Source organism: Balearica regulorum, chromosome 4 (genome assembly GCF_011004875.1).
Source record: "Balearica regulorum gibbericeps isolate bBalReg1 chromosome 4, bBalReg1.pri, whole genome shotgun sequence".
Classification (NCBI taxonomy): Eukaryota; Metazoa; Chordata; class Aves; order Gruiformes; family Gruidae; genus Balearica; species Balearica regulorum.
In genome coordinates, this window is record NC_046187.1 from 80,623,621 (window position 1) to 80,635,129 (window position 11,509).

The 11,509-nt window shown below is 52.6% G+C and overlaps 1 protein-coding gene across 6 annotated transcripts in view; it reads left to right on the forward strand.

The window, feature by feature from the left end:
- RAB11FIP5 (RAB11 family interacting protein 5) overlaps nucleotides 1-11,004 on the forward strand; it is a 45,529-nt gene extending 34,525 nt beyond the window's left edge. For 5 of the 6 annotated variants that reach the window (XM_075752842.1, XM_075752844.1, XM_075752845.1 and 2 more), the window contains 2 exons: nucleotides 5,334-5,529; nucleotides 6,638-11,004. In XM_075752842.1, coding sequence (XP_075608957.1) covers nucleotides 5,334-5,529; nucleotides 6,638-6,847 — 406 coding nt within the window. In that variant the 3' untranslated portion in view covers nucleotides 6,848-11,004. Of the gene's footprint in view, nucleotides 1-5,333; nucleotides 5,530-6,637 lie in introns of those variants that run through there. The other variant, XR_012835449.1, reaches the window with a different exon arrangement.
- The last annotated feature ends 505 nt before the right edge of the window (nucleotides 11,005-11,509 follow it).

An 11,509-nucleotide genomic window follows, 5' to 3' on the forward strand; every position in this document is an offset into this window, starting at 1 on the left:
TTTTCCATGTCTGCCAGGAGAGTTTCCAGCCGTTGATGCTCTCCTGAGTTCCTTCATGGCATGTACACAGCTCTGCCCTTCCCTTTTCATTAATTCAGCTTTGGTTTCTTTCCTTTTTAAACGACCATCAGGTACTAAAAACCTTCTTCTCTCCAAAAAAAACCCAAGGTAGTTTCACCAGGGTGGCGACAAAATGCCGTTCTCCTCTCCCTCCTGCCGAGACGCCCATCGGTTATGAAGCAAATGGGACTTAGCCTTAAGGATAACGGGAATGGGAAGGGGGGTACCGTGGCAGTGCATCTGAGGAAAGAAGGGGCTGTTCCTCCTCCCAGGTCAGTCTAGGGCTTGTAGAAATGCCGTGAAGCAGAGAAGGATGCTGGGTTTAGGGCGTGGAGTCTTGCTCTGTGTCCTTCGGTTCATCTAGTTGTCCCAGTACACCTCCTGGTCTGCCTGGGCAGAAAATTGTCACAAGCTCTGTCATGGGCATCAAGGATTGAGCTCTTACGGTTTACATGGGGACATGGGGTCTTGTTGCAGAAGTGAGGCTGATCAAATAAATCACTGCTGCAGGAGGCAAATGGAGCTTCGTGGGGGGACTGAAATGATAAAATCCCATCTGGCCCAAAAATAATACTGGTCGTGTCCCCAGGGAGAGAGAGGGCAAGAGGATGGGGACCAGAACTTAGCTGAGCTCCTGCCCTTCTGTGTGGGGATCCCTCCTTGGCTCGAGTGTGGATTTGATGTGCAAAATGACCTCGGGAGCAAAGACCAGCAAGAAATGAGTCCGTTAGGTGATTTTTTTTATTTTTTTTTTAATTTATTGAGGCCAGATCCTTAAATCATTCTTAATTGGATTATTCATCCTCCAACAGATAAACCTGTTAAAATCTGCAGATACCAGGTATACAGAAACCTACTAATTTTGGTGGTTTGTTATGTTTCATGGAAAGAGAAGTGTCCTGCAATCCCAAAGGGTAAAACTAGGCAGTGAGAAGCTTAGTCCCAGGGCTCTCTTTGTCAATAGTACGCGCTCACAGTCATCTTTGGACTTTGTGCATCCATCCAAGGCCTGGCTGGCTCGTGGGAGGAACATGGGCTCGCACCTATGAGCTGGTTGTCATGTCGGTGCTGGCTTCTGTCATGAGAGACATCTGAGAAGTCCTTGAACACCTCTGCTCTGGTTTCTCTACCTGTAAAACATGGATGTTTTGAATACTTGCTGCTGTGATTGAAGAACCTTGGAAGAGTTACTGAGGTCTCTGTGGAAGGCTCTGAGGATCTGCACTGCTTTATAAGGTTGGGGAGATGGGACTAATTGTCATGGAGGGAGAGAGGAAGGGTGGAAAGGCCCTTCTCTGGGTCCCTGTGGTGATGGTTGCCTTTCCTAGAACCATCTATTACGCTGGTCAGTGGCACGTAGACAAAGAAAAGATGCGGAAGGACAAAGGAAAGACTTCAAACTTAGAACAGGCACGAAGGCTCAGCTGGGACAAAAGTGTCTTTCTCCTCCATCAGATAAAGGAGGAGCTGGTGCCTGGTGTGGATTACTGAGAGGCTGGTGTGTTGGGTTATGTGCCCTCCTCGGGAGGGAGGGAACCTGGGTGTGGGGACCCGGGTGGCCAGAGGGGCTCTGTGCTGGCGGTAGATGGCAAGTTGAATGGTAGATCTGTGTATCTGAGTGACACCAGCACGTCCTGCCCAGTCTGGCCAGGCCTCCTCCTGGTCACGGTGAGCTCGGAGGCTGTGTCCTCCTGGAACAGCTTCTGGCGTGCCAGATTTAAAGACAGTGCTGGGGAATTCAGAGACCAGAAGAGCATGTGTCGGGATTGCATTTGCAGATCCTTCCCTGCTCTCCAAACTGTGTCTCCAACACAAAACTGTTGCTGCTGGGGTAAGGCAGGTGCTCGGAGCAGCAGTTGCAACACTCAAGTGTACGGAGGCTCCCCTTTCTGCTCTTTGGGGAAGGGTGGGATAGTGCCTTCATGGCTGGGAAGGTGTGTCTGGTCACATCGCCTAGTACAGGTGGGACTTGAAGGACAGCCCGTGACAGTGCTCTGGGGACTCCGGTGCCTTGGAGGAGCCTAGCAGTTGTGCAGCTCCTCACCCATCGATCGGAAATTCAACTGTGACTATTGCAGCATGTCATGGCAGTTGTAGGTGACGGGGTTGGGGACGTCACAGGTGCTAAGGTGGTATTGGCACACGCTGCTTTGAGCCTTCCTGATGTCAGGAGTGCAGCAGAATTGTCCTCTTCTGAAAAGGAGGTTTCAGGTTAAGTCACGTGCCAGTCTGTCATCTGAATGTATTCCTTGTGGGGCCCTTGGAGCTCAGAAGTGGCTCCCCATGTCCACAGACAGAGCTGGGAGAAGACTTGCTGATCCCGAGTTCAGGCATTCCCGTTCCTCCCGTAGACCCCTTCTCCACGGAGGTCTGCCCCTCAGGTGCTGTGTGCTGCCGCAGGCACAGCAGTGTACCCTCGAGAGACTGATTTCCATGGATTTGTTGTCTTGTTCTCTGTGAGAAGCATTTTAATGGGTTCATAAAGACTTAATTTCCAAGTTGCTGTAGGGGAATCTCCCTGGTTTTTCACTGTGCTCAGCAGTGACCTTGGGAGCATCGGTGAAAGCTGCGCTGTGACACAGCAAGGCTTGCTCAGAGAGAGGGACCAGGGCTGTGCCACCGTCACCCTGAGATGTTCCATCTTCGACCTGTTAACATTCATGGTAGACTTCTGTCTGCTCCGAGATGCAGTAGCGGACGAGGCATGCTGTCGGTGTGAGCAACTAATTCCACTCTCAGGTTCACATTCATCAACCAGCAGATGGAAACAGGTCCAACTTCTCTGAAGTCCTGATGGATCTGCTGATGTAGCTGTGAGCCGTGAAGCAAGCTCTGCTCCCCTGGAAGTACCCGGTGCCGACTGTCCCTGGGCGGGACGCAGGTGGAGGAACACCTCCTGCTTTCGGATCTCCTCAGAACAACAAGCCGAGGGGCAGGAGCCCTGCACACACTATCCTCTCAGCCAGAAGGAATGGGATAACAATTTTTTTTTTTTTTAAATACCTTTTCCAGCTCTGCAGGAATTAATGTGTTCCCACTGACAATGGGGCTGAAAGCTGCCTGCAACCAGACCTGCAGTGGGAAACATCCCCCTGCTTTCAAAATGCATCCAGGCTATCCCACTGTATCCCACTGGCATCCCAAGGCTTGTTGCTGGTTTCCATTCCATAGAATGACCTCGGTAAGTTTGGTCCAAAAGAGGTCCCTTTTAGAGGTGTAAAATGGTTTGGGTGACAGCCAGCCAGTGCCCTGCAGACCTTTTGCTTAGGGGTTTCAGTCTCCTGCTTCTGCAGCCGGACTCTGGTCTTAGCCTCAGGGATGCTGTGGGGACGCATGAGGCAGCGATGGCATTTGGGGTGCTTACCTTCAGATCTGGCTGTGATGAGCAGTCCTGGCAGCCCCCTGCCACTCTCCTCCCACCGTTCCTCAAAACACAGTGTCTGGGAAGTCCTACAGTGGTAGCAGAGCTGTCTTTCCTCAGATCCTGCAGAGAACCCCACTCATTTTGGGCTAGGAAGGAGGCTAGCAGTGGTTCAAGCAAGCAAAGTCATTACTTCTGGTTTTTAAAAGACGTGGGAATGAGCAGTTTTTCAGGATCTGTGTACGACCTCCGGTCCAGTTCACTCTCACCCCGTTTTACATCAAACGGAGAACTGCCGGACCGCTTGTAACGCCGTATCACGGTGTTTGCAGCTCTGCTGGTGAAGGGTGGAGAGTGCTTGAGGCTGACATGCAGAATGGCGACTTCTGCAAGTCCTGGCGCTGTCAGTGGGCTCCCACGCAGATTTGTGGGCTCCCTCTCCATCCTCTCAAGCTGTCCGGGAACCCTTGGCTCTGTGCACGTGCTTGGACAGCTCTGACAGGGGATATTGCTCCTTTGGCTTGTTGGAGCTGGTCAGTGGCTACCATTGCTGTCCTCTCCTAGTAAATGGGTGACAGGAGGCATCATCGTGGTTGAAGAGGACTTCCAGACATGCTGTGTCAGCACAACAGGGAAATTGCTTGGTACATCCTGATCCCATCACCACTGACAAGGTATGGGGACAGCAGCTTTGAGGACGTGGGCCTCAAGGCCACCTGATGCCTTACATGATGCTACCTTTGTCCCAGCCTCACCCATCATCTCTGACCAGGAGCAGGGTTGAAAACCCCTTCCTCTGCTTTCAGAATGGAAATAAAGCACCATCGAGCGGTTACAGCACAAGCTGGACTTGAGAGGGGCCTGTCCCAGCCCAGCCATCAGCTCACGGAGTGACTGTGGGTGTTACTCCTCCTCCTGCAGCCCGTCCCACCAACACCTTGAGGTCCCCATCTGTAAAGAGAGACTGCGCTTGGCTGCCCTGCTTGAGAGCTCCTGCCAGCAAGACGTCCCCCTTCCCCCGCGGTGTTGTTCGGACTCTCAGCAGTTGGGATTATCACCCTTTGCAGGGTGGCTGCCACATCTGATGAGCGCAGAGGCTTCGCAGAGCTCCTGGGTAGATTTTACGAGTACGGTGCACAGGTCTGCCTGTTCCCTGCAGGAGGACAGCATCAGGTCACTTCTCTTTCCATCACGCTGAAAAGCAAACTCGCTTTGTGAGCCCGGAAATAATCTTTTGGGTGAGGAGTGAGGCAAAAAGAAATGCAAATGTAATTCCCCCTTAAGTGACAGAGAAGGTGCATTCAGACACCATCTCCTCGCCCTCCCTTTTGGCTAGTGGAGGGGGACAGATTCTGTGGTGTCTTCCAGGCAGGTGGAGTCCAGTTCTTGAGCTGATGCAGCGCAGGAACTGATGCGCAGTGGTGCAGGAGCATCAGTGGTGACCCCAGACACTGATCTGGGGGCTCCTGGGCAGCAAAATGCCCCTCTGGGCAGTGGCTGTAGCAGCCCCCAATTACATTGGACCTGGGTTACGTTCCCCCAGCTGTGCCAACATCTGGCAGCTGGGAGTTTGGACCCACAGCCCGTCGGTGCGGACAGAGCAGCATAGCTGTGGGCATGGGGACCTGACTGTATCTTGGCCGAACACACGTCCTGGGGCTCCTTATCTCATCTCTGGGTGGAAACAGCGGTGGAGGGTGCTGTGAGCTGCCTGCTCTGAAGGATGGTGGCTCTCCCCTCTCTCCTCAGAGCAGGTGAGCTTTGAGCAACACAGACACAGATGATTTAGCTGTGTGGAGCTGACTAAATTTGATAAGTGGGTCCTATCCCCTTAAAAACTGTAGGGAGAGGCAGCAGCGTCACTCCCCAGCTCGGCAGGGTGTTAACTGTCCAACCTTCTTGTTCTCCTTAGTCCTCACCCAGTGAAACCCATCAGCACTGTGGTGCAAGAGGTCTCCAGTGAGAAGAAGCAGCAGCAGCAGCACAGGTCCAGCCTGACCAGCGCTCTGAGCAATGGCCTGGAGAAGCTGAAGACAGTCACCACGAGCAGCATCCAACCTGTGGCCCCATCCTCTCACCCAGAGAAAACGGACTCAAAGACGTTAAAGGTAGGAACCTACCACTGAGCTGAGAGCTGCGTTCCCACCTGCTTGAGATGTTCTGTAGCTGGTGACAGAGGTGCAGAAAACTGGTGTTGGGGGAGGTAGAACAGGGTCCTGCCATGGTGTGAGCGGAACCATGTGTGTTAACCCCTTTGATCCTGGTTGCCCAGCCTCCCACTCACCTCCCTTCCTCCATGACCTGGCCGCTGGACCTTCTCACCCCATTGTTCTCCTCCAGTTGCTTGCTTTGGTTTGGGGTTTTTATTGTACAGTGTATGAGCGAATGCCTGGTTATCCGCAAGACCTGAGGGATGGGGCATGTGATAGCTGCCTGATTGAAGGCCTGAAGGGTTTTTTTCTCCTGACAGAGGGAAGGTGCTTCCTGGAGCATTGCTCAAATGCGGCTTGCCTGGCTGTATTTTAAATTCTGCCATGCTGAGACAAGCAAAATACCTGTGTGATATGTCTAGGCGCAGAGTCTCACACGATTGCCTTCTCCTTCCCTTTGTCCACTGCTGCTCTTTTTGCCTCCCCAACTGGATATGTAAAATGCTGCTGCTGGGCTTCACCTGAGTGGACTCCTCTGGGGCTCTTGTCCTCTGGGAGCTCCTGAGGGGTCTTTCAGCTCTTAGTTCTCTTCTCTTGCTGTCATCCAGGCCTGCTGCTGGAGAACTGGGGAAGGGGAAAGTAGCTAATGCCAGGCCTCGTTATGCCAGGCTAATGGGCTCCGTTGTGCCCATGCCCTTAGCTTCTAACTGCTGGGGGAAAGAGGTTTGACACAATCTTTGGGGGAAACCAGTTAAATGACTCACTCAGCTGGTGGCAGTGCTCAGCAGTCACCTCTAGCCGATGGAGAGGCCTGCATTGGCTGGGTGTCTGGGCAGTTGTTCTGCCTCCAGTATTTTTTTGGCGACTGCATGGCATGTGGGAAAGCTGCTTTGTAAAGACACGACATGCTAGCTGCGCAATGTCTCAGGCTCGTCGGGTCAGTTTTGGAAAGCAGGCAGACATAGAAAATACTGGTTGCTTTGGTTCTTGCTGCACCTTGCAAATGCTAATGGGACCAGCGGTTTTTGTTTGACTTGCTGAATGTTCCTCTTGGTTTCTACCACAGGATCCCACCGCACCGGACCAGTCAGCCAAGTATTATCACTTGACCCATGATGAACTCATCCAGCTCCTGCTGCAGAGAGAAAAGGAGCTGAGCAAGAAGGAGGAGCACATCCATGAACTAGAGAACTACATCGACCAGCTGCTGGTGCGCATCATGGAACAGTCTCCCACGCTCCTCCAGATCCCGCTGGGGGAAAGCAAGACCAAGTAACCTCTCCGCAGAGACGAGCATCACTTGCCTACAGCACTTCTCCAATAAACACGCTGCAAACATCCCTGCGCTCCCCCCTTCCTCTTACAAGAGGGCTCCAGTGGCTTCTGTTCGCAGAGTTTAGCGGGACAGGTTATCTGCTCCTCCCCAGCCCAAGCTTATCCCAGCTCTGGCTCCAGGGAGCTACAGGGTGGTGGGCTGTCACCCACCCTGTGGGGAGGAGCAGAGCCCTCCACAGGAGGCAGACGCCTCCTCAGGTTCCTGTTGTTGTGACCAAGCGGCATCTTCTCAGGCACTCATCCTGCCAATGCTTTAAGTGGTCCACAGACATTTGAGAGCTGGAAACCAACCACCTCACCCACCTCCTGCTCCTGCTGCTCTTCTGCCCACACTCTTCCACATCTCTTTTTCTCTGAAGTGGTGTAGCCTGGCTGGTGAATGGTGTCAAATTGGTTGATGACATCAGGGATGCTTAACCAGCGTGTTCCTGTCTGCTGAGCCTGCTCGGCCAGGCAGCTAGGGGAAGGGGCTACTGTTGGATGCCTCTTTCCCTTCCTGCCCCGTATGTTGTACCCCCAAACGAAGGGTCTCTGTCTGAAGATCCAGCTCCAAGTTGTGCCGGTACCGTATTGGAGATGCTACCCAAAGCCACTGCACCGGAGTCAGAGGCCATAAAGGACTCAAGCCAACGTCACCGCCTGACTGTGAGCGGCGTCAGTTCCTTCGATGTGCATGCAGAGTCGTGATGCTGCCTCGGTTCCCCAGCTCAAAACTGAACTCGCAATACGGGAGAAGGGCCAGTGATGGTTTGTGCACCGTCAGCACTGCAGGAGATCATCTTGCACACCTCCCAACCCGTCACCAGGCTGGCTGGCACCAGCGTGCCCTGGGCGGGGGACTCTGTGTATAAACCACAGCTGAATTTTCTACTCAGTATTACACTCCTCCTTCCCTGCGCCTGCAGGAATTGCTTTCCACTGGCAGCCCCCCACCATTGACTTTGTATCGTCTTTCTCCATGCAACAGGAAAATGCCATCGGGACCGAAGCTCGTGTGCAGAGAAGGGGCTCTGACCGCCCAGCCGCCTCTATGCATGACATCCTGCTAGGTCAGACACCCGCCAAACGCTCTGTCAAAGCTAGCAATCCAGTAATCCTCGCAGGCCCCCTTCAAGCCGGTATTAGTACCAAACACCGCTCAAATTGTATCGCATCAGCGCACCAGTGTCGGGTCTCTGGTGGCCTGGGCCCACCCGTAGGCGTTGTAGGCCAGCTCTCTCCGGAGTTGAACGCTTCTCGCTACTCATCGCTGAGTGACTGTCTAACGGCCTCCGATTCACCCGGTTTAACAAGCGTAGATGATGTTAGCCTCAGGCTGGGGAGCGATGCTCCCGGCTGCACCGGAGTACAGCGCAGCTTTTGGTTTGGAGATGCTGTGGAAGGGTGTAGAAAGGATGTTGCTCCCTCTCTTGTTCTGCCAGGATTTGGGCTAGAGAAGGTGCCCATGCAGGCAGAGGGTCAGTTGGTGTTGGACTTGAGCTGTCTTGGACATGGAAGGCATCTTCTCTCTCCTGGAGATCTCCCAAAGTTACTGGATTCTTTTAAAACCTTCATATTCTTTTTTCCTTACTTGCTTCAATGCATACCATCACTTCGAAAAATCGTGCCTTTTGCGATAGAACAATAGCAGTTTCCTACCAAAAAAGGCTCTGAAATCCAGTTCTCACTTTGCGGGCAGCTTTCTCTTCCGTTTGCCTGCTAATCCGCACCAGGTGAGTTTATTTTTAAACGCAGACAGCAGAGCCTTCTCACCCCTGCGCGCAGGTTGTGCTTTTGGTCTTTGGCAGGAGTTCTGCTCGGGCAGCTCACGTGGCGTGGGAGGTACAGATATTGAGATGACGCTGGGGGAAGAGCAAGCCCAATGTTCCGAGACAAAATACAGCTGGATAAAGTCAGTATTGGGTCAGGTGCAAAGTCTGAGGTCAGAGAAGTAGGCTGTAGGGTTAGAGATACCGGCTGGAAAGGAGATTTGGTGTTGCTGTCTCTGAAAACGTTTGGTCATATCTAGCCCGTAGACCATCATGGGAGAAGGAGGGTTTGTTACCGGGGAAGGTACCTGCCACGAGCCTTTAGTTCCTGCCTGCCCTTTGTAGGAAGTAATCTGGGGTTTTGCACTTCTCTGCCTGCATCTTTGTGTTCCCCTTCCCTCTGTGTCTCTGCTGCGGGGACGTTGTTTCTGGTGTAAGATGTGAGGGTCTGAGGGCAGGTGTTTCTTCATACAGAAAAGGACCGGAAACCTCTCTCTGCCTATATATTCAAGAGATCCCATGGCCTGAGCGCTGGGTTCCTGTTCTGCGTGGATATCTCTTGTGGAGAAGCTCTCCCTTTTACCTGGCAGCGGGCAGGGACAGCTAGAGAGCAGTCCAGAAGAGCGTCGGGGGGCGGGAAGGAGGGCGGGGAGCAGGGGCAGCCCCGCCGAGGGGCAGGGATGCTGGGCAGGGGTGCTGAAGGCTTACGCCAGGCGGGCGTAGAGCCGAAATCTCCCCCGAGAGGCAGGGGCCTGTGCTGGCTCTCTGTTCTCTCCAAAATAGTGGCTTCCTGGGACTTCTGCCCCGTCAGCGATCAGCGTTGCAGGTGCTCCCCCCACACAAGTGCCAATGTTTATAGGGATCTTGCTGCCCCTCCTCCTCCATCGCCTCTCACCACCTCCCTAATCCCCCCTCTCCCTTAGTCAGCTCTGCCTTTTTTTTTTCCCCCTCTCCAAAACTCGAATGTTTTGCACTTTATATATTCAAGTTAATCTCAGCTACAGCAGGCCGTATCGGGTGTACGGCCTTTTCAGCAATACGTGTTTCCTCCTGTGACCTGCCTCCATCGCAGCGGAGCAACACCCTCCCTCAACTGCCTTCCGCGGCAGGAGCCCGCGCCGTCTCAGCCGAGGCTGGAGCAGAGCAAGCGGGGCTGAAACGTTCTTCCCTCGACTTGGTGATAGCAGGGAGCGTCCGAGGGCCGAGGCGGGGGTACGGCACAGGTACCTTGGCATCGCCGTGAGACGGGGCTTAACGGAAAAGACCAAGCTGTAACGACAGCCAAGGCTGTCCTGACATTTCATGTCTGTCCTTGAGCGTTTAGAAGTTCAGAGGTATCTACAAATGACAACTTGTGTTTAGGAAAAGGCATCTTAAAGATGCTTCTGTCTTCGTTCTCTGTTTTTCCACCCTGATGTCCTGCAAGTTTGTGGTTTTGTTTGGTTTTGGATTGTTTGGGTTTTTTTTTCACCCACCACAGTTTTTACTTGCTGCATAAAACAAGCTTCACTTCCCCACACAACAGCACTGAAGCCAGAGGCTGTATAATAGTTTTTTGTTAAAAACCTCAGGAAATGGTTTTGAGGACCTAGATGTATTCTCGTAGAGGGAGAGATGAGAAAAAGAATCGGGGGAAACATTCTCAAGTTGCTCATGTCCCAAGTCTCCCTATTTAGCAATTTATTTGCAAAGAGAGGGAGGGGAGCAGTTCTTCTGCTCAGCGTGCAGGGTAGCAGCCCGAGGGCTGTCGCTCGTTGCTGAACCGAGCAGCCGAGAGGGTTTTAATGGACTTTTTGCCGGTTCCATTTTAAACACGGCCATAACAATTACTAGTTTTCTTTTGCTTCCTGGTCCTTCCCTTTCCAAGCTGTTTCACAAGGTCTTCCGCAGGGTGCTGTTGCTCACAGCTGCGCTCAGCTTTTGGTTTCAGCCTGCAACTGGGTTTCTTGTTTTTAAAGAACTCTGGCCAAGTGATTTATTTTTGCCTTGACTGGCCCTTCTGGCTCAGAGTTACGGGCCAGAAGAACCACCGAGGTATATCCTTAAACTGGAACAAACCTGAAAGGATGTGGATACTCAAATGTCACGTAGACGCAGCCTTACGACTTGTCTGTGAAGAAACCGCCGTGTGTTTTGTGTTCTAAACGTGGGGTGGAAAAACATCCCAAAAGGGGAGAGAGAAGCGTCGGGGGTTTTTGGAGTTGTTGATTTCCCTGTACTTCGTGTACGCAGGAAGTGGGTTCTGTGTGTTTCATGTTTTAATAGTTGCAACTGATGTTTATAAAGAGCTTGTTATTTACGTTTTAAGCACTTTAAAAAAAAAAAATAAAAGTTGTTCAAGCTGTTCCTAGATACTTCTGATTTATTGACAACAGCGTCTGTGCTGATAGCACTTGGACAGTGAGTGACATTTATCTGTTTATTTTCTGAAGTAGGATGACGGTGTCCAACTCCTCCGGCAGCTTTTCCAGCATCGTTAACGGTCCCCGAGCACCCGTCACCGTGCGGTGCCTGGTGAGGAAACCCAGCTCCCTCGGTGCCGCTTCCCGGGGCAGCAGGCAGCCGTTACCCACCCTCGGTGGGCACGAAGCACTTGCGTCCCCCCCTCTGCACAGCAGCTTTCGCTTGGCGCAGGGCTGAGCCCCAGCCCAGACCTTTGCCTCCCATCCCTTTCCCTTCTCTAAGCCTCCTTCTTTCTCCATTCGTGCCTTTTTCCTTCCAAAAAATTAACTCCCCTTAAGCTGCGGTAAATGACTTTGTTGCTCCAACAGAAGAGGTTTGGCTAGCTCTAATCCTGGTTTATTTTTTTTCCAGCTGGATCGCAGGCCATTAGTGAGCTCAGCACCTGTCCGGGG